The sequence below is a fragment of the Gymnoscopelus braueri genome, assembly GCF_963280865.1.
Source record: "Gymnoscopelus braueri genome assembly, chromosome: 8".
NCBI classification, from domain to species: Eukaryota; Metazoa; Chordata; class Actinopteri; order Myctophiformes; family Myctophidae; genus Gymnoscopelus; species Gymnoscopelus braueri.
Genome location: NC_137609.1, coordinates 20,850,459 through 20,872,559, shown reverse-complemented (window position 1 = coordinate 20,872,559; position 22,101 = coordinate 20,850,459). Strand labels below are relative to the sequence as shown.

The 22,101-nt window shown below is 37.9% G+C and overlaps 1 protein-coding gene across 3 annotated transcripts in view; it reads left to right on the top strand.

Annotated features, from left to right (window-relative positions):
• Positions 1-8,347: 8,347 nt before the first annotated feature.
• The window catches only part of usp25 (ubiquitin specific peptidase 25), a 31,640-nt gene continuing 17,886 nt past the window's right edge, over positions 8,348-22,101 (top strand). For all 3 annotated transcript variants that reach the window (XM_080434584.1, XM_080434583.1, XM_080434582.1), the window contains exons 1-9: positions 8,348-8,556; positions 11,855-11,932; positions 12,329-12,479; positions 13,361-13,484; positions 14,998-15,160; positions 17,871-17,957; positions 19,682-19,819; positions 21,485-21,561; positions 21,811-21,884. In XM_080434584.1, the coding sequence (XP_080290710.1) occupies positions 8,515-8,556; positions 11,855-11,932; positions 12,329-12,479; positions 13,361-13,484; positions 14,998-15,160; positions 17,871-17,957; positions 19,682-19,819; positions 21,485-21,561; positions 21,811-21,884 (934 nt within the window). In that variant the 5' untranslated portion in view covers positions 8,348-8,514. The remainder of the gene's footprint in view (positions 8,557-11,854; positions 11,933-12,328; positions 12,480-13,360; positions 13,485-14,997; positions 15,161-17,870; positions 17,958-19,681; positions 19,820-21,484; positions 21,562-21,810; positions 21,885-22,101) is intronic.

Sequence of the window (22,101 nt, the reverse complement as noted above, 5' to 3'; positions counted from 1 at the left end):
TAATGAAGGGTCTGTAAATACATCAGTTACAATGAGTACAGCGAGGCGTCTCTGAACATCTAAAGAATGACCCAGTTCTGCATTGGCCTGCAAGACTATTCCCTTCCATCCTCTGTTGAATAAATAACTGCCCAGTTTTTGGATAGTGGTACCATGCCATGCTGTATCTATGAGGAAGCATACTGCATATTGGAGTGCAGTGGTGGAAGTAATACTCTTGATTTTTACCTAAGTAAAAGTATTGACACCACTGCATAAAAATACTCTGTCACAGGTAAAAGTCCTATATTCAAATTTTACTTGATTAAACGTACAAAAGGCATGGCATCAAAATATACAGTACCAAAGTAAAAGTAATCAGATTTCTCAAAGCGAAAGCTCACATGTCGTGATGCAATGTGTTGTGAGCTTGTAGATGGGCTATTTTCGAATAGCTGAAGTATAGGGCGTGGTCATGTATATATTTTTAATTATAATCTATAAGGCAAGGGATGGGAAAAAAAGAAGGAATCAAAAAAGAGACAACAGGGCATCTACATATTTACACATAGCATATCCATCCAAACATTATGTAGGCCTACATGAGGTTTAGAAATAAGGTGCATGAGCATAGCAGCTGGTATACTGTTTATGACATTGACATTAGCAAGAAGAGTATCAGTGCGTTGTATGAGATTAAGGTGCAGAGTATCGGCAAGTGTCAAGTTCAACCACATAGTCCACAAAAGGTTTCTTTACTGGTTAATCCACAGGTAGTATATTTTGAAGGTAGGGTAAGAGATATTCCATTGTTAAAATAAGAGTTAAATAACTATATATTCTTTCTGATAGTAATCATAGAGCTATAGAGTGTTTGTTCAGTAACAGGAGTCTCCCTGTCTCCCCAGCTCTTTAATAAGTGTGTTTAGTGTTTAGTGTTTTGGTATGCAAATCAGAAAATGCAAGTCAAATGGGGTAATGTAATATCTGCCCAGTTCTCTGTTAGCAATGGGGTATACGCCAAGGGGGGATTTTATCCCCTGTTTTATTTAATGTTTATATGAATGATCTATCTGTTGGATTAAATACGTGCAATACGGGCTGTCTGGTAGGTAACTCTATCATCAATCACCTGATGTACGCTGATGACCTGGTCGTGCTAAGTCCTTACAGTGGAGGGTTACAGCAGCTATTGAGAGTCTGCTCAAAGTATGGCATTGATCATGACATTATTTATAATGCAAAAAAAAGTAGTGTCATGATTGTGAGAAGCCATGAGGACAAGAACTTGGCTTTCCCAGACTTCTACCTAAGTGACAGTCGGTTATCTTTTTGCCAGGAAATCAAGTATCTGGGCCACATTTTTACCGACAATCTCCATGATGATAGAGATATCTCTAAAGGCAGTGCCGTATACTATATGCCCAGGCCAACATGCTGCTTCAAAGATTCAGTATGTGTTCTGATACTGTTAAGTGTGCACTTTTTAAAGCATTTTGCACTCCTATGTATACAGCATTCTTGTGGTGCACATACAAGAAGGGTAGTATGCGGAGGCTTAAGGTGGCATACAATGATGCCCTGAGGATTTTACTCAAGGTACCTAGATGGCATAGTGCCAGTCACCTATTTGTGACATGTGGTATACACACTAGCGAGGCCCTCTTAAGACACTCCATGTATGGTTTCTGGATGAGTCCCGGAACAGTATTATTGAGGATATAGTCAATCCTGGGAAAAGCTGTCTCCGGTACTCGTCCAGGCTGCGGAAGCACTGGAGAGCCTGCCTATATGTGTGATTTTATATCCCTGTATGGTAGGGTTGTGTTTTTATGAGCTGTTTTTTTTTTTTTTTTTTTTAATTTTAGTCTGTTGTATTTGTATGCTGTTTTTATGTTCTATGGACCCCCTGAGTGTCTGAAATAAAGTTTGAATTGAATTGAAAAATAAACAGAAAATGCATTTTCAGGCCGGGATACCAATTGTATCCAATCAGGAGAGATAACTCATACAGGATAAACAAGTGAAATTGGAAGTGATGACACAAAGAAATAAGCAGACAAAATCGGAAAACATTGAAGATAAATAGGTACTCTCTCCTGATTGGTTGAACATTTGCAACCCACCTGAAAATGTATTTTCTGTTTATGAAAGAGCTGGAGATATGGGGGACCCCTGTTACTGAACAAACACTATGGCAATGAATACTATCAGAATACCTTTTAATAGAATAGGTTTAGTTTTGACCAAAGAATATCACTTACCCTACCTTTTATGCCTAATATTTCTACAATTGCTAAAGATTGTTACAAAACCTTTGCATAGGTCTATTGGGTCATTTTGGGCATAAAGAAGTTGAAGGGTAAATTTAGGTCTGATATTGATGTACCGTGCATGTTCAAATCATGTATAGGCCTACTTTACATTATTTCAGACTATTTCCCACAGCATACGTTTATTATTACCCCCCCCCCCTTTTTTTTTACATTTAGGAAAAAAATAGCCAATATAACATTGAGGTGCCCACTCGATCTGTATCTGTTGTAATAGCACCCCCCTATGTCCAAATGAGGAAATCTAAGGATTTATGATCCAAGGCAGAGCAAAATGTCCACCTCATGCCTAACAAAATATAATATAATGTAAAATGCATCTTTAAGCTGGTCGTGGTCGGTCATCACAGCTGTAATATTTTCTTGACTCAAGATTATTCCTGAACTAAGTGACTGACTTTCAGTCACAGTAACAACGATAGTTTTTGAGAAACCATACTTTGGCTCTGCCAAACATAATTACAGCAAAACATAGTTTACTAAACTTTTATCCTTACTTTGTTGTAATGTATTGTTGTCATGATCTTGTAAGCTCACTCTAAAACAATATTTCATAATCAAAGCATTTAAGCGATAATCTGGTTTCACGCCATGGTGTCACTGTTCTTTTGGGCAAATTCTATTTTAATCTATCCTGATGGTATGGTCAGTGGTGTACAGTAACTAAGTACATTTACTCAAGTAGTGTACTTAAGTACAAATTTGAGGTACTTTTACTTTTCTGGAGTATTTCCAATTTCCAGTACTTTTACTTCTACTCCACTACATCTCAGAGGCAAATATTATACTTTTACTCCACTACAATTATTTGAAAACTTTAGATACTAGTTTCAATTTGTAAACTGTTTATATGATGTTCTGCATAGTAGTGTATATCTGTCTGTCATTTAATGTCACTATGAATTGAGTACATGGGGACCCCATTTGAAACAAGCCATTAGGCTTTCATGGGCTTTTTAAATCCTATTTATAGTTGACCTTGTATTTACTTTCATGTGCTTTTTTTTCTGCACATTTCTAAATAAAGTATTCAATCAATCAATCAATCAATCAATCAATCAATCAATCAATCAATCAATCAATCAATCAATCAATCAATCAGTAACTTTGTAGATTTTGATTATTATTACAACACATACATTTATCACTTCAGCCCCTATATACATTTCGGGACATTTGAAAATAGCCGATCTACATGCTCACAATGCATCGCGATGCCAGGCATTGTGAGCTTGTAGATTACACCACTGGGGTATGGTATGGTTAAGATTCATGAGAATGACTCTCAAAATGGCTTAAAACAATCAACAATAAATGTGCAGAGGTTTAAGAGTAGCCTACTGACTAAGCAGCAGATATTATTTCGAGTTGGTTCTTGAAGGACTTAGGATCACTGTCAGTGTCGGTAGGGCAGACTTATGTCATGCATATCCACCAACTTGTGAAGAAAATAAGTGAGATAATAATAATAATAACTAGAAGGTACTGTTCCTGAAGAAACAGTGTGGGATCGCTAAGAATGTTGATGGTATTGAGTATTGATAGTGTTAGTAGAGTTAAAGGTTTGAAAGGTTTAAAGGTTTTAAAGGTTTTAAAGGTTTTAAAGGTTCTAAAGTTTTGAAAGGTTCTAAAGGTTTGAAAGGTTTGAAAGGTTTAAGAGGTTTGAAAGGTTTGAAAGGTTTAAGAGGTTCTAAAGGTTTGAAAGGTTCTAAAGCTTTGAATGGTTCTAAAGGTTTGAAAGGTTTGAAAGGTTTAAGAGGTTCTAAAGGTTTGAAAGGTTTAAGAGGTTCTAAAGGTTTGAAAGGTTCTAAAGGTTTGAAAGGTTCTAAAGGTTTGAAAGGTTTGAAAGGTTTGAAAGGTTTGAAAGGTTCTAAAGGTTTAAGAGGTTCTAAAGGTTTGAAAGGTTCTAAAGGGTATTTACTTTAAATTATTTTTAGTCACTTTATTTACTTTAAAGTATTTTTTACTAATTTTTACAACTTTTAAGTATTTTTACTATTTTTTTCAACTTTTAAGTATTTTTACTCATGTTGAGTACTTTTAAGTATTTTTACTCAGTATAAGTACTCTTAAGTATTTTTAATCAAGGTACTTACTTTAAAGTATTTTTAGTCACTTTATTTACTTTAAAGTAGCTTTTACTAATTTTTACAACTTTTAAGTATTTTTACTCTTTTTATCAACTTTTAAGTATTTTTACTATTTTTTTCAACTTTTAAGTATTTTTACTCATTTTGAGTACTTTTAAGTATTTTTACTCAATATAAGTACTCTTAAGTATTTGTACTCATGGTATTTACTTTAAAGTATTTTTAGTCACTTTATTTACTTTAAAGTAGCTTTTACTAATTTTTACAACTTTTAAGTATTTTTACTCTTTTTATCAACTTAAGTATTTTTACCATTTAAAAAGTGAAATATCTCTAAAAGTACAAATGATTAAAAAAATTCTAATGGTAGCCAATATGTCCTAAGTAGGCTGAACGTTATAGAGTTGGAACGGAGTTTCTAGCTAAAAGTATGAATTTCTCCATTGAAATGAATGGGAGTTTTTTAGAAGTAAAAAGTGAAATATCTCTAAAAGTACAAATGATTTCAAAAATTCAAATGGTAGCCGATATGTCCTAAGTAGGCCGAACGTTGTAGAGTTGGAACGGAGTTTGTAGCTAAAAGTATGAAGGACTAGTTAGGGGCCAAAAAACGGTGTTGACAATAACAGTAGTGTGATCGCTTTAGCGATCCCACAATAATAATAATAATAATAATAATAATAATAATAATAATAATAATAATAATAATAATGATAATAATAATAATAGTAATAATAATAATAATAATAATAATAAGAAGAAAAATTATTATTATTATTATTGTTATTTATATTAATAATAACTAGAAGGTACTGTTCCTGAAGAAACAGTGTGGGATCGCTAAGAAGGTTGCTGGTATTGAGTATTGATAGTGTTAGTAGTGTTGAAGGTTTGAAAGGTTCTAAAGGTTTGAAAGGTTTGAAAGGTTCTAAAGGGTTGAAAGGTTCTAAAGGTTTGAAAGGTTTGAAGGGTTTGAAAGGTTTGAAGGGTTCTAAAGGTTTGAAAGGTTCTAAAGGTTTGAAAGGTTCTAAAGGTTTGAAAGGTTCTAAAAGTTTGAAAGGTTTGAAAGGTTTGAAAGGTTCTAAAGGTTCTAAAGGTTTGAAAGGTTTGAAAGGTTTGAAAGGTTTGAAAGGTTTGAAAGGTTTGAAAGGTTCGAAAGGTTTGAAAGGTTCTAAAGGTTCTAAAGGTTTGAAAGGTTTGAAAGGTTTGAAAGGTTTGAAAGGTTTGAAAGGTTTGAAAGGTTTGAAAGGTTCTAAAGGTTTGAAAGGTTTGAAAGGTTCTAAAGGTTTGAAAGGTTCTAAAGGTTTGAAAGGTTTGAAAGGTTTAAGAGGTTCTAAAGGTTTAAGAGGTTCTAAAGGTTTGAAAGGTTCTAAAGGGTATTTACTTTAAATTATTTTTAGTCACTTTATTAACTTTAAAGTATTTTTTTCTAATTTTTACAACTTTTAAGTATTTTTACTCTTTTTATCAACTTTTAAGTATTTTTACTATTTTTTTCAACTTTTAAGTATTTTTACTCATTTTGAGTACTTTTGAGTATTTTTACTCAATATAAGTACTCTTAAGTATTTTTACTCAAGGTATTTACTTTAAAGTATTTTTAGTCACTTTATTTACTTTAAAGTATTTTTTACTAATTTTTACAACTTTTAAGTATTATTACTCTTTTTATCAACTTTTAAGTATTTTTACTCTTTTTTTCAACTTTTAAGTATTTTTACTCATTTTGAGTACTTTTAAGTATTTTTACTCAATATAAGTACTCTTAAGTATTTTTACTCAAGGTATTTACTTAAAAGTATTTTCAGTCACTTTATTTACTTTAAAGTATTTTTTACAAATTTTTACAACTTTTAAGTATTTTTACTCTTTTTATCAAAGTATTTTTACTATTTAAAAAGTGAAATATCTCTAAAAGTACGACTTATTAAAAAAATTCTAATGGTAGCCAATATGTCCTAAGTAGGCTGAACGTTATAGAGTTGGAACGGAGTTTCTATCTAAAAGTATGAATTTCTCCATTGAAATGAATGGGAGTTTTTTAGAAGTAAAAAGTGAAATATCTCTAAAAGTACAAATGATTTCAAAAATTCAAATGGTAGCCGATATGTCCTGAGTAGGCCGAACGTTGAAGAGTTGGAACGGAGTTTGTAGCTAAAAGTATGAAGGACTAGTTAGCCATCAAAAAACGGGCGGAATATAGTATATAAATAGTGGCAATAACATTAGTGTGATCGCTTTAGCGATCCCACAATAATAACTAGAAGGTACTGTTCCTGAAGAAACAGTGTGGGATCGCTAAGAATGTTGCTGGTATTGAGTATTGATAGTGTTAGTAGTGTTATAGGTTTGAAAGGTTTGAAAGGTTTGAACGGTTTGAAGGGTTTGAAAGGTTCGAAAGGTTTGAAAGGTTTGAAAGGTTCTAAAGGTTCTAAAGGTTCTAAAGGTTTGAATGGTTTGAAAGGTTCTAAAGGTTTGAAAGGTTCTAAAAGTTCTAAAGGTTTGAAAGGTTCTAAAGTTTCTAAAGGTTTGAATGGTTTGAAAGGTTTGAAAGGTTCTAAAGGTTCTAAAGGTTTGAAAGGTTCTAAAGGTTCTAAAGGTTTGAAAGGTTCTAAAGGTTCTAAAGGTTCTAAAGGTTCTAAAGGTTTGAAGGATTGAAAGGTTTGAAAGGTGTTAAAGTATTTGTATTGTTATTTTGAGTACTTTTAAGTATTTTTACTCAATATAAGTACTCTTAAGTATTTTTACTCAATGTATTTACTTTAAATTGTTTTTAGTCACTTTATTTACTTTAAAGTATTTTTTACTAATTTTTACAACTTTTAAGTATTTTTACTCTTTTTATCAACTTTTAAGTATTTTTACTATTTTTTTCAACTTTTAAGTATTTTTACTCATTTTGAGTACTTTGAAGTATTTTTACTCAATATAAGTACTCTTAAGTATTTTTACTCAAGGTATTTACTTTAAAGTATTTTTAGTCACTTTATTTACTTTAAAGTAGCTTTTACTAATTTTTACAACTTTTAAGTATTTTTACTCTTTTTATCAACTTTTAAGTATTTTTACTATTTAAAAAGTGAAATATCTCTAAAAGTACAAATTATTTCAAAAATTCTAATGGTAGCCAATATGTCCTAAGTAGGCTGAACGTTATAGAGTTGGAACGGAGTTTCTAGCTAAAAGTATGAATTTCTCCATTGAAATGAATGGGAGTTTTTTAGAAGTAAAAAGTGAAATATCTCTAAAAGTACAAATGATTTCAAAAATTCAAATGGTAGCCGATATGTCCTGAGTAGGCCGAACGTTGAAGAGTTGGAACGGAGTTTGTAGCTAAAAGTATGAAGGACTAGTTAGCCGTCAAAAAACGGGCGGAATATAGTATATAAATAGTGGCAATAACATTAGTGTGATCGCTTTAGCGATCCCACAATAATAAGAAAACAAATATACAAAATCGGATATGTATCTATTTTAAACTAAATAAATTACGTCATTCTCACGAGTTTGAGGCGTGACGTAAATGCAGAGTTCAGACAGACATCAGTAATCGAACCCACAGTCCAGTCCATGGATCTGCAATCAGCGTTGCCATGTCTGCTTATTATAAGTGACTTTGGGCTTGTTTTTCTGTAAAGTTGCTTGTAAATATTGGTAGTTGTGGGTTGCGTTTTTAGGCTTGATTCCAATTTAAACCAGTGGTTCTCAAATATTTTTCTTGAAAACGTTTTGTGCCAGGGATCATTTGTTTCAAAAATCTTCCAAATTATTCCACATTTTATTTTAAGCGTTTTTTTAAATAGCAGATCTACAAGCTTGCGGCGTGTTGAGAGCTTGTAGATGTGGCTTATAGCTTTTTGGGGGCTTGTTTTCATAGACGTGGCTGCTTGTTTCTCTCACAAAATCTGGCAACGGTGTCTGCAATGTTTTCATCCCTGACGACCAGTGTTACTGTGTCATGGCGCCCGCCGTCACCTCACTGATAAACATAAACACACAGCAGGGCGCATCCTAGTTGAACATTTCTATTTCATCGCTCGGATCAAACGCAACTGCGTAATTAATTCGCTCCCTTGGTTTGATTTTTTACTTAATTTCACTTCCAAGCGGCCATGACCGTGGAGCAGAATGTCCTCCAACAGCATTCTCAGAAGGTAAGCGTAGATGCTAACGGCTAATTTGTAGCTTTGTCGCGCGGTCGTGTCGCTCGACACAATGACGCATTTTCAGCAACAAAAATGACGCATTTTCAACATTTTCAACGTTTGACAGTTAGAAATGCGTCATTTTGGTCGATAGCGTAAATTAGCTGGCTATAGGTTGGCTAGCTAAATTTAGCTTAGCTGGCTAGTTCATAGTTTTCCGACTATTTAACGTTACTGTCAGAATCAGATTGATAGTTACTTTGCTACACTGCTCTAAGTTCCACATTCCGTGTTGTTTTTTTTTTTTGCTTAAATAATATGGTAGCGTTTACTGGCCTAACTTATGTCATCATAACGTTATCTAATATTTTGCTAAGTAGCTACTAGCTAGCTAGGCAAGTTTAACGCAAATCTGAGTTTTGTAACGGTAGTAGTTAATGACAGGATACACAACACATTGCTTACTAACGCTAGCTAACTGTGTTGAAATAGCAAGGCCAAGTGACATTTGGTATAGAAAACAAAACACCATTCTAAAGATACACAATCTGGTGACTTTAACAGTACACTGATCAGCCATTATCATTGGGCAAGTTGCCTTTAGCTGCGCCTTGGTTAGCAGTGGCGTGTTCTAGAACCTTGTCTTAGGTTTCTAATATCTGATATGTTTGTTTACAAGTCGTGGTGGTCAGCCGTGACGGTGGTGAGACATACTTAAGCCGAGAAGGAGCCTAGGCCGCTAGCTGGCAACCAAAGACTTTGTATGCAAGCCTAAGGATTGGATGTGTGTGTTGTTGTGTTGTCTTGAATGACTGCCAATAATCACAGGAACTTGGAGCAAAGACAGATCACCAGGGTAGAGGTGATAACATACATGGCATTTCAATAAAGTACTGTTGATCACCATAGCACAGCTCACTGTGCTTGGTTATGTAACAATTTGACTGTAATACTGTTTGTCATGGCCCAATAAATTACTAAAATCTTAAGGTCTCAACCCAGTTTCAGTTGGTTCCAAACTGAAAAACATATTCTTTTGTTCATCATTGACTTAATATGATCTTGTTTTCTACTATAACTACTCTGTAACATATTTCTACTGTATACACCTGCAGTTTATTACACGTGCCCAAAACATTAGTTAGTTAGTTTGATTGTTTCATTCTGAGCATTTTGAAAGCACTCACATTACGTGTTACGTGTGGTCAAAATCAAACAGAGTGTGTGGTTGGAGGCGGTCAAAGTGCAGCCATGAAGGATCCTGGGCTATTTTTAGGCAATATGTTGGCTGGTTTTGACAGTTGAAAGCAATACACTTAACGGGGGTGTCTGCTTTGTAAATAACAGACTTGATGCCATGGAGTCATGCTATCTGGTTCATGGCAACTTGGCAAGGAGAAGGATGCAACCTCATCCGTTGTGCAGTTTTATTTATTTGGCATGTGCATGCCTGTACGGTTGTTTACAAGTCATCAGGTTCCATGGCCCAACAACTGTGCTTATTATTCATGTATTCATTTATGCCTGTTTGCTGTCTGAATACTAGATATTTCACAAAATAATTTCTTGGTATTTTCAAATGACTAATATTTGTACAAACTCAGTGTCAAAAGTTCATACACGGTCAGTCATAGACTAATCAGAGTCACTGGACTCATTTGAAGATGGGGAGTCAGGTAGTATGTTCCTTCCTATTTTTTGGACCACGTGTTTTTTATTTTGAGTTTGAAGTAATATTTCCCAGCCCTACACTTGCTAGGGTATTGTACAACATTTCAAGGCTTATTAAGCCTACCAGATTTTGTTGTGCACTGTATGAATTTAGGATGGACATAAATCCTGTGGCCTGTAGCTCATGGTGAGGTGATGTCATAGTGGGGATCAACCATGCCCACTGCCCAGTGCCCACCTATGTCATTTGACTTCAGACAGACACATAACCAGTATATTATGAGCTCCTTGACAGTGTCGTAAGACTTGGGGATGTCCAGTTTCATAACCTGGCGTAAAGCCACCAAGTTCACTCCCTCTCAGGAAGGCAAGGACTTCAGTTCATTCTAAACCCTCAAGGGTGTCATTGACAAGCTGACGAGTAAGGACAGATGACCTGAATGACAGATAGGAACTCAAGACTTCCCAGATGAAGATGGGAGGTGTACATGCCTTTCTCGATGAGGAGGCCCAAATCTGTCACATGAGTTCTCTAACACTGTCACCTAACGTCTGCCACTCGGAATGCCCTACATACATCAAATTCTGACAGTGAACAAACACACTAGCCACACCTGTTTACTTCTCAAGTGGCTGAAACATGGCTGAATGAAAAGGTGCTATAAGCGCACTAAGTAGGAGTGAAACGATTAAGGGATAAATTAATTACAAACTGGTTACTTACCAGTAATAATTAATAATTAAATGGACAATCCACTCACTCCGTTCCGTGCGACACAACGTAATTCATCCCAACTTAAAAGGATTGTGGTGATCTCTTGACTAGGTTGTATTCTTGGATGAACTGTTGCTTTGTTTTGTTTATCATCTGATCAGAGGACATGATGGACACCCATCAAGCTACACGATAATGTACAGCCATTTTCTGAAGGCTTTAGGACGTCAGGTGTTTATGGTGTGAGCCTTGCGACGCCCGTGGTACAAAGTTACAATTAATATACCGTAGATTTATCCTACCAACAGCATTTCCTTTCTATGGCATATTTATGGATTTGGACATTTGATCAGACAGGAAACAGGATAGGTGTCCTTTTGTGGAGATGACCTCTTGGGATGTTCAGTGTCACATTTGTTGTCTTTCACACAACCTAGCAAAGTCTTGAACTCATTGTACAGGGCTTGTAGCCTTGCAAACTGAGCGCAGGACCAGAGACTCAGGTGCATTATTCATGTGCTGTTATAAGAGGTGTGAACTCTGTTTTCACTCTCTCTAAAATGGCTTAGTGAAAACCAGTGCCCTTGGGGTGAAGAAGCACTCTTGCTTTTAAGCCAGTAGTAAATTGTGTAGCTACAGTGAGAGTGATATAGAAGTACAGGACCAGGTGGAGCCATATAGAATAGATTTCAGGCAGAGGCATCTGTGCAGATCTGGCCTACCACTTTGGAGTAGAGAAGTTATTTTTTTTACTGTAAACTGAAATGTGTCCTATATAAAAATTGCCTTGTGGTGGATGGTGGGCATCACAAACGTATAGAGACCACTTTAAACTAGTGTCCAGCAATGATCTTAAAAGTGTGAATATCTCCGCAATGACCTACCCTGCCCTTTGTTTCTCTCCATCCCCCACCACCTCAGCACCAGCAGACTTTATTAAACCAGTTGAGAGAGGTCACAGGCACCACAGATGTCCAGCTCCTCCAACAGGCTCTGCAGGTACAGTATCAACATTTCTAAATAAATGTATATCACGTCACCCAGACATCCACAAATGATACCCCCGACAGACACAGTTGGTGGCATACACAAGTTTCACTTACACATACACACATGTAGTGTTATGAACACTCAATGACTTGTTTTCCTGTTCTTCTCATGTGTATCCACACAAATACACTTTAACTCCCTTTGGATATATCATATTTACAACAAATTACAGTATTTGAATTTGAAGAGTTCAGGCTGAGTTTTTATACACCCATCCATTTTCTATGCTCTTATCAGTATCAAGTTTTAAGCCATAACCTGTATGCCATACTGTACATATGCTATATGACAGTTACAAAAATGACTCCACATAGTCTAAAAACCTGTTCCTTTCTTGCGGCCCAGGTCAGTAATGGAGACCTGGCAGAGGCAGTGACATATCTGACAGAGAAGAACGCTAAGGTACCACAACAACAGGAGGATGAGGCCACCTACTACCAGACATCCCAGGTGGCCAATGACAGATACATCAGCGTGGGCAGTCAGGCAGACACAAGTGAGTGGCATACTTCTGACACAACCTGAGTACACACAATCTACCACCTGAAATACAGCCTGAAATTTATTTTTTTCAAAATGGGGCTGATTTCCCCCCCTTACATGCTTCACATAGGGTGGGACTATACACTTTGGGGCCAATGGGGGTTAACTATGTCTTTACATTGTCATAACCCATTAAGACCTGAGGCCGATTTTACAAAATGTCTTCTAAATCCTAACTGTTTAAAAAAAAAAAAAATGTTACTATGTCAGTGGTTCTCAACCTTTTTCATATCAAGGACCACCCAAAATGATATGTATTTGGCCCCCGTCTCAAAATATTTTGTTCCAGGGACCCCCAGAAGCAAAGATCAGAGTTACAAATGTTCGCTTTGAAAAAATATATATTCAAAGATTTGCACACTTTCTCGATTTTTCAAAAATAGCAGATCTACAAGCTCATAGCGCGGCACAGAGTGCCGAGCTATGAGCTTGTAGATCTGCTATTTTTGAATAGCCAAAGTGTAAAATAATGCTTTTTAGCTCAAATCCAAAAAATGTAATCTCGCTACTGTTTTCTCTTTCTCCTTCTACTCTCATAATAAAATACCTGATCTACAAGCCAATTATAATTTGCCGGAATCAATACAATTATTTGCAGTCCCGCACCAAAATTCGTTATGCTAATAAGTCATGCTGTCATTCTATCTTGATGGGTGACTTGATGACTTGATGGGTTTAGCCCCACCGCATCCCTCAACCGTTTTGCAGATATTTCTGAAGAATTACCTTCCACTGCAAATTCTTCCTGGGTGGTCTTTATAAGACCGTAGTAGCATGTCTATTTCTCCCAATGACACAAGCGTGTCAGAGTGAATGCCATGTGCCTTGTTGCAGATGTGATTGACCTGACTGGGGATGACAAGGATGACTTGCAGAGGGCCATCGCCCTCAGCCTGGAAGAGTCCAGCCGGGCTTTCAGGGAGACGGGCATCACCGATGAGGAGCAGGCCATCAGCAGGTGGGCTCAATTCTGCCACTGAATGATGACTTCTTTTACAGCAGAAAACCAGAACTGTTTGCACAGAACGTCGCTTTACATTAGGGATTAATTCTTATTATTCATTATTGTTATTAGATTTAGCAGAATATTCATGTAATGTACCGTTACCAAAAGAGCGGACTTGTCACCGACCAGCTTGTTTTGATAGACAAGAGGCTGGTGAGCTGTAGCCACACCCACTAATCGGATATATATTTTTTACAATCGATTTGCAGGTTTTCCCATCAAAGTCAACAATTATTATTTACCTAGTAGGGATTAACACCAGGAACTAGCATCCCTGAGTTTTCTACAGAGATTATCTCCATCTTGGGTGATTCTCTAGTCTACAACATTATTGAAAGAAATGACAAGCCACTGGTTTCTGTCATGTAAAAGCAGGTAAAAACGTAAATACACAGGTGGACTGGACAGGGCTCCCTTGTAAAAGAGGTCTTGTATTTCAGTGGGATTTTCCTGTATGAATAAAGGTAAAAAAAAAAAAGAAGAAACATTGCTGACATATTTGGAACAACAGAGAACCTAATAATTGACATACTGGTAAATGAACTGTAATAGTAGTAGTAGGTTGGAGTTATTGTTGAAATTTTAGCTGAAAATATAAACAGAAAAAACTGAAGGGGGTAGGGGCAGAGGGACGGTTGATTGCGCGATTGACTGAAAAAGACTTCAATACTCCATTGACCTTACTTACCGAATATTGAAAACAATGTTTTAAACTAGTAGGTGTAGATGTGGATGAAATGTGATTGAGCAAGTGTATGGCATATTTATCGCCTAAAATTTATCATATTGTATAAACGAGGTGCCAGAGACAAGAACCGAGGTCAGTGCATTTCATCTCCCGTCTGACAGCTGTGCTGACCTGGGCACGTTGCTGCTACTTGTGTCGCCTGGAGGCTGGAGCTCACGCTGCTTGGACTACAACTCCCTTAATTGCTATATATTAATAGACCTGCCTGTAAGAAAATACAACTCCACTGTGAATATAGCAAATACGATGTAATTATATTAGGTAATAATAGGTTTATTATACTATTTCTTTAGGCATAAGAGGAGGAGGGACGCTGATGGAAGTCTGGTCCGTTTGTGTTTTGGTGGCAGACAGCAGGTCATAGCGAGACAATTAGCTCAGACGAGGAGCAGCTGAGAATGTGTTCACACAGTCGTGATTGGACAGCTGATAAAAAGCGGTCCATGTCATGAGCGCATTTCTGATTATTAAACTATTTTCAGCTTTTCTAAGTGCCCTGCGCCTTCTAAAAGCAGCCTGCATGCTGTTGCCTATTGACAACTTCTCATTTGTAAAAAGGAAGTGCCTAAAAGCTGCCTATTTTTTTTTAAAGCCATCAGTGTGAATGCTCCATCACTTTTTAAGTACAAATTTAAAAGTAAAAGAAAGTAAAGTCAGGTGAAATGTGTATTTATTTTATTTGAATGTGTTAGTGACGTCATGCTTTCCTCTTGTTAGAGTTCTGGAGGCCAGCATAGCAGAGAACAAGGCATGCCTGAAGCGCACCCACACTGAAGTGTGGAGCGACTCCCCTAACCCCCATGACAGGAAGAGGATGGACAACTGCCCTGTGGGGCTGAAGAACGTAGGCAATACCTGCTGGTTCAGTGCAGTCATTCAGGTGGATGCACTCTTTTATTGAACATGCATAGCATTACATTCTTCCACAGAGTGGGTTGGTTATAAAGAGGGTGATGTCATGTCTGCGATATGCCTGGGGACTTCTAAATGCAAGGTATTTGCCTATTGCCTATTGTACGTCTGCTGCTTTGGAAACCAATCCTGACGCTGCCCCAATATTTCTCGGTAATTGCTTCCATCCAATTTTAAATGACAGTTGTGAGATTGTCCTCAGTCTCTATTTGAGCCAAATGTGGCTGACTTGAGTCTATGTTTGTTAGAGACCCTGTTACTAATGATCCATTTCCTATCCAGCTGACAGTGAAACACAAAGCAGAAAGAGAAAGGTTGAGAGAAAAGTATGCTAGTATTTTTTATACATTTCCAGCATTCTCTACCTCATGTAGTGAATAACATACCCTATATAACCCTATCTATAATTTCTTTTAATTATATGTATGGGTCTGGGATGATAATCCATGACGATCCGTGAGGTTATCAAAATTGAATAGAACTTAGAGTTGGCACTATCTTCGTCAACCTTAGAATAAACGTTAACTTGCTACTCCCAACAAGTGAGAGAAGCTCACTTGGAACACCCTAGAAATGGGTTACATTCAATGGTTGAAAATTATATTGAATCCATGTTTTTAAGGATAGTTTGTATCTAATGGTAACTTAAATGATGTTAATACAGTACAAATTTTTTTATTATGGATATTCATTTAATATGGTGATGATTCTGCAGCCATGGCGCTTATCTGAAATAATGCACACCTTACGGCCAATCACAAACGCCTATCATCTGTTAGCTTTGGCCATGGTATAACATTTTTTATGCTGTAAAAAATATTAAGATGGTCCTGAGCTTCTATTTTCAAGTTTGTAAAAGCATAACTGGCTTTGTTAACAATTTAAAGACGCACTCCACATGTCAACGGCCTATAATAAGCGAACGGGGGGTCGCGATGACATTTTTTTCTTTCTTTCGCGGAAGCACAGTGAAACCCTCCGTTTGTAACAACGATCGGGGATCGATCATACTGGAGATAAATATTCTGTGACTGGTTAAAAAGGCCTTAAGACCACCCTCTCTGTGAAAGCAGGTGTTGCACGTGACATGAAATTCAGGTACTGCGTTAGCGCACAGACATAGCCAAGTCCAAGGTACTATAAAACTCCTTTATAAATGTTTTTTGGGTGAGAAAAATAATTGACAGGGGCATTATTGATCAAACATTTATATATCTGACCAAGTTTGGATGTGTGAACTGCAACTTTAAACATATTTTACTGATCTTTTTCTGTGGCTAAATAGATCAAATTCCATCTTGTTATCATTGCTTTTTATTCATTTTAATGTGCAGATTAATTTGAAAGTCTAGCTGAAAGTAGTCCATGGTCAAAACATTTATTTACATAAGCAATTCAAATGTCCATATCTTCTTAGTTCGCAATGTTTTCTAGCCAATATTGACTCGATTGTTCAGGTAATAGTTCAGTAAGATATTAATGCAGTAGGAGAAAATATAAACAAACACAAAATCTAGAAACAAATCCATTTAGCGGAAAAATAGATACATGGCTGAAGCTGTGATTACACAATACATGTGTTGGTGATGGTATGATCCTTTTCATGTGGGATGAAGCAATCACAAAGATTTGGTGAGTTTGTTGTATCCTTTACAGGGCCAGGAGTCTGAACTGAGCTGAAATATGCCAGATGAACACTGGATACACTGTCACACGGTGCATGTCCCCAGTGTGTAATGTAACCCTCCCACCCACCCAAATGAGAGCGCTTAGCTTGGACCAGTCAGGTGATGAAAAGGAGTAAACAACTTTACTCGATGTACATTTCCACCATCAAATCTTGAGAAGGCTGCTTAACTCTCTCAGTGCCACGCCCCGAGATATCCAGAGTTTTTCCCGAGTACCCTCAGTGCCAGCACGAGAAATCCCAAGTTTTTACTTTTGACTGTGGTCGCGCTATTCTGTATATTTTTCATGATCACTTTCGCTTCCTGACTCCTTCAGACTCATTGGGTTCCGGTTTCATGACGCAGATTCCGTTTCCGGTCCTCATTTTTTTCCCGCGATCATTTTCGGCCAGAATAGGGAAAGTCACAGTTTTTCACACGGTATATAAAACGAACGGAGAGGTCCACGTCTACTCTCTTTGGTCTGGGTGACGATCAGTCATCGTAGTCGTGTATCGCATCGTAATTTAGCCCGATCAACGATTGTCAAAAATGTCAACATCCGGTTATGACCGGATATGACGTGAGCCTGTTTGGGAGGGGGCGAGTGAGCCAGCGAGGTCATCAATGTGTCGATTTGTTGCTCTCTACTGGTAGAACTGTATTATGGGTTTAAAAACCCAATCAGATAATTTATTTGAATGAAAAATTACAAAATTAAAAAAAACGCAAATTTCTGGCACTGGGGGAGTACTTTATGAAAATACTCTTGGCAGTGAAAGAGTTAAGAATAGAATGTTTTCGTTGCTTGATGTTCACTCTCACATTAAGCTGGGAAATGAAATGGTAACATAACCATAAAATTCAACTTGTGACACCAAGACACCGTTTAAAGCAGTAGTTTATGATTAGTTATCACAGTCACTTGGTAATACATTATCACAGGAATGTTCTATGCTTTTGTTTAAGTTTCCACGATACGACTATGTCCTCTGTATTTGTCCCCCTTAGTCCCTGTTCAACCTGCTGGAGTTTCAGAGGCTAGTGCTCCACTACTCGCCCCCGGCCAGGCTCCACGACTTGCCTCGCAACCAGAAGGTGAGGCCCCTTCCCATTCCTTTTTCTTAGGTCTCTCACTGGAGAGTAATTGAACTGAGATGGTGGCTTTTCTTGATGATTTCTTGATGATCAAAACATTTTTTTTAGTAATACTGTATGATGTTCTATGTGCCTAAACTCTGATGTATATTTGGCCGCAGAACCCCTTTTGAAAATAATTTGTGCCAGGGACTCTCATCACAGAATACTTTTAATTTTTTTAATGGCAGATCTACAAGCTATTTTCAAATAGCTAAAAATAAAGATGGGACTTAAAGGACAAGTCCGGACTAAATCCCAAATGACTGGCCTTGGGGTCTATTTGCAGAATTGCCCCTGTCGTCCAGTTTCCCCAACAGCCCCCATAGCATAGTGTGGAGCCCATAAGCATGTTGTACAGTTATTATAGTACAGTTACTTTGATTGGCAGTTGTCCGAACGCTCACCCCAAAACATGATGTACGAGACTGGCGGCTCGTGTGGGACAGCCAAGGCATGGATGCGTGTGTAATGACAACTAATAACAGATTAATGAAAAACAAGTTTGACCGCAACAAATAGCTTCAGTAGCGATATGCTTATGGGCTCCACTCTATGCTATGGCGCTGCTGGGGAAACTGGACGACAATTCTGCAGTCATTTGGAATCAATATAAGTAGGCTATATGTTATTTTAGTCCGGACTTGTCCTTTAAGTGTTAAAACTGTTCCTCATTTTCTTGGAACCCCCTCAAAGGCCCCTGGGGGTCTCAGAACCCCTCTTTGAGAACCAGTACTGTACAGTGCTCAGCCCTAGTTCACATAGCTAAGCTGGTCTGCAGTGGCTAGCAGGATTAGCGAGCCATTGAAGCTGTAACTCCACTAAAGCGTTGTGTGGTGCACTAGCATGAAATCAGCGTGGCATGTTTGCAGCTACATTCAAACAGCTGTGAAATCTCTCCCTTAGGTCAGACTGTGCCCAGAAAATCTACTCTATTCCCAGCTCCTAAGCTCACACCAGTGGAGTGTCTTTCCACTGGTGTGAAATGTTTGATGAGGACTTGCCACTTTCCCCCATCAGCACAGACACACAGACAGTGTGTGCCTTTGCTGCAGGGCCTCCGCATCTTTGTGCAGCTTCATTTAGCCTGGTACTGTTAATCTAATGCAGTAGCAGACTAAAAACGAAATGTTAGTCCCGCTGCATATATCCCACCATGGTGGGGTTGTGTCGCCATAATGTCAATGGCATTCCAGAATCCAGATCCTTCTTCCTCTCGCCAGGACTCAAAGCCAGTGTCGGGGTAGTGAAAATCTGTCACTTAGATTCGCTACCTTTGATTGGTTATACAAACATAATTGACAAAAGGACTTAACAATCAGGTGTTGCGGATTACAGAGAAATTTGAATGACAGAAACCTGAGAAAAACGATGGAGAGAAGTCGATGAATGTGTATGAGAGAGACAGGGAGGCAGACCGTAGAGATGATGTACTTCTGTTTATCACATGTTGGGCCACTTTCATGGCTGTATGTATGTAGAAATGTAATAACTTTAAACCTGCCATCCCAATTTATGGCATGTCATTATAGGCAAAGTAAAAAAAAATGCAAAAAATAGCAGATCTAAAAATATGTCACAATACAATCCTGTTGTAAGATGAAGTAAAAGTACAGATTAAAGGCACGCTTCCTGGCTTTACTGAGCGTACTCTAATTTAGCATTTGTGTGTTTTCTCCAACCAGGAGCACAGGAACCTGCCCTTCATGCAGGAGCTGAGGAACCTTTTCTCCCTCATGGTGGGATCAAAGAGGAAGTACGTGGACCCCTCGCGCGCCGTGGAGATTCTCAAAGATGCCTTCAAGTCCAGCGAGTCACAGCAGGTCAGCACTATTTCATCCTGCACATTTTTGCAATTTACAATTGCAAAAAAAGGAGGCAATTTACAATTGCAAAAATGTTGAAAATTCATTACTACCGTACTTTTGTGTATTTGAGTAGACATCACACACTTTAATATAGTGTTCCTGTATAAAATGTTCCTACATAATCAAGGTCTTCAAAGCCAATTATCTAAAATGTGTTCAAATATTTGATTCACGCACGCACGCAACACACACACACACGCGCAACACACACACACACACACACACGGTTTTCACTCTCCTTTTTTGCTTGATCGACATCTGTCAGCGAGAAACACAGCACTCAGTGATTTTGTTAAGTACAAATTGAGGGAACAATTTACCTGTGAATGACAGACAACAATACCTTTTATAAGCTCTCACTATGTAGCACAGTAATTGTTGTAAACTATTGAATGTAGACAGGTTGCTAGAGCTTGTAAAAGTGATATAAAGTAGCTCACAGAACCACATGTCTTGCGTTAAAAGTATTTCTTGAACTTTATTGCATACATCTGAAAAACACCCTTTGCGTATGCCAGACGATCGGAGATCTCTGACTACCGATATGTCTGGTGACATCTAAATAAAATGTAGGGGCTAGAACAGCGTCAAGAACGTTCGCTAACAATCCTACATCTACGGCTTTGAAAACCAATCCTGATAATATCCCAATATGAAATGCCGCCCCCTAAAGTCTCGAAGTTTTTTTTTATTTAGAATCGTGGGATAGATGTGATCTTGGTTCTTCCTGCTACGCGAGGCTACCCTTTAACCTTATTGGGCCTCATACTTTTGGCGCAGGGCTTGACCCCTCACTTCAATTACAGTTCTGTTAATTCAGCGCTTTAACCTCCATCGTCTACAAATGTTAATCCCTAGACTCACAACGTCCCCCTGAACACTGCAAAAAGAAAAACATCTTATTGAACACCGGGAATTAGCCTCTGTATGCTAATATGTGATAATGTAATGTTAATATGCCAAATCCCCCCTCCCCCGAAAAAAAACTTCTCCCCTCCACCCTCCTTACGAAAAGCAATAATAGCTCTTGTCTCTTTGGAGGTTAAGTGAGGTCAGCCTTCTGGTCACCGCATTCATCAGTCATGTCCCTCCACTGTGTATTATCACATTGAGGCATTGACCTGAATTACAGAACGCCATTGATGTCTGCATTATGATAGAGTGGGTCTGGGTTACCAGGTTCTCCTTTTTGAAGTTCACCAATTCATGAACTCTTCTTGCCGTTGTCATTTACAAACTCCGGCCATGCCAGGTTTTACTCTGACTGGTTTAAACCACTGCTTTCTTGGCATTGTTATAGCCCCTGTTAAACCCCCTGTTAAACCATGTCTCTGACCTCAGGGTCCTAAAAAGTAGTGTCACGTTCTAAAGCATTGTGAGCTTCTAGATCGGCTGTTATTAAAAACTTATGAATAGGGCCTGGTAAAATAACATTAATTTCCATTTGTGTTAATTTTTTCTCTATCAATAAGTTATGTGTTTATTGAAAATGTTTTGCTTCAAAAGTTCTCTTCAAATTCAGAATCACTATTGGACCCCAAAAATGTGGCATTAGTCAGTCTCTACTAAAAAGCAGACACCGTAATTGTCCCGTGTTTATGTCTGTGCTTCACCCAACAGCAGGATGTGAGTGAGTTCACCCACAAGCTGCTGGACTGGCTAGAGGACGCCTTCCAGATGAAGGCAGAGGAGGACAGGTAATCCCCCCATTTCCCCTCTCTTCTCAGAGAAGGATTAATAGACAATAGGCATTATATAGATAAAGGGCATAGAGAATGAAACGAGTGCGATTCACATGGCTCTGAGACAGAGATGTCCTCTTTTAACTGCATTTTATTTTTGGCTATTTTCTATAATTATTGTGCAAGGAAGTCGGTGTATAGGGCTTAAGTGGCGGTTAGCAGCTGCTTTTTGTGTCTATTTGACCTCTTGTTTGTTTTTGGCAGGGAGGGCGAGAAGCCAAAAAACCCCATGGTGGAACTGTTCTATGGCCGCTTCCTGGCTGTGGGCGTTCTAGAAGGTAGGCTGCTGAGACGTAATAACAGTTTTATAACTTGTTTAATCTCTAAAAGGAAAGAAAATTAGAGATGGCTAGCCAGAGAAGGAAGAGAGAGATCAAGGCCTTGCCTGGCCCCGATGCAGCAGCCAGAATGCAAGCAAGTCCTTGCCCCCGGTAATGAAAGGTGACCTTGTTTTAATGAGATGGAGTCCATGTAAAAGAGAAAGAGGGTCGGCCA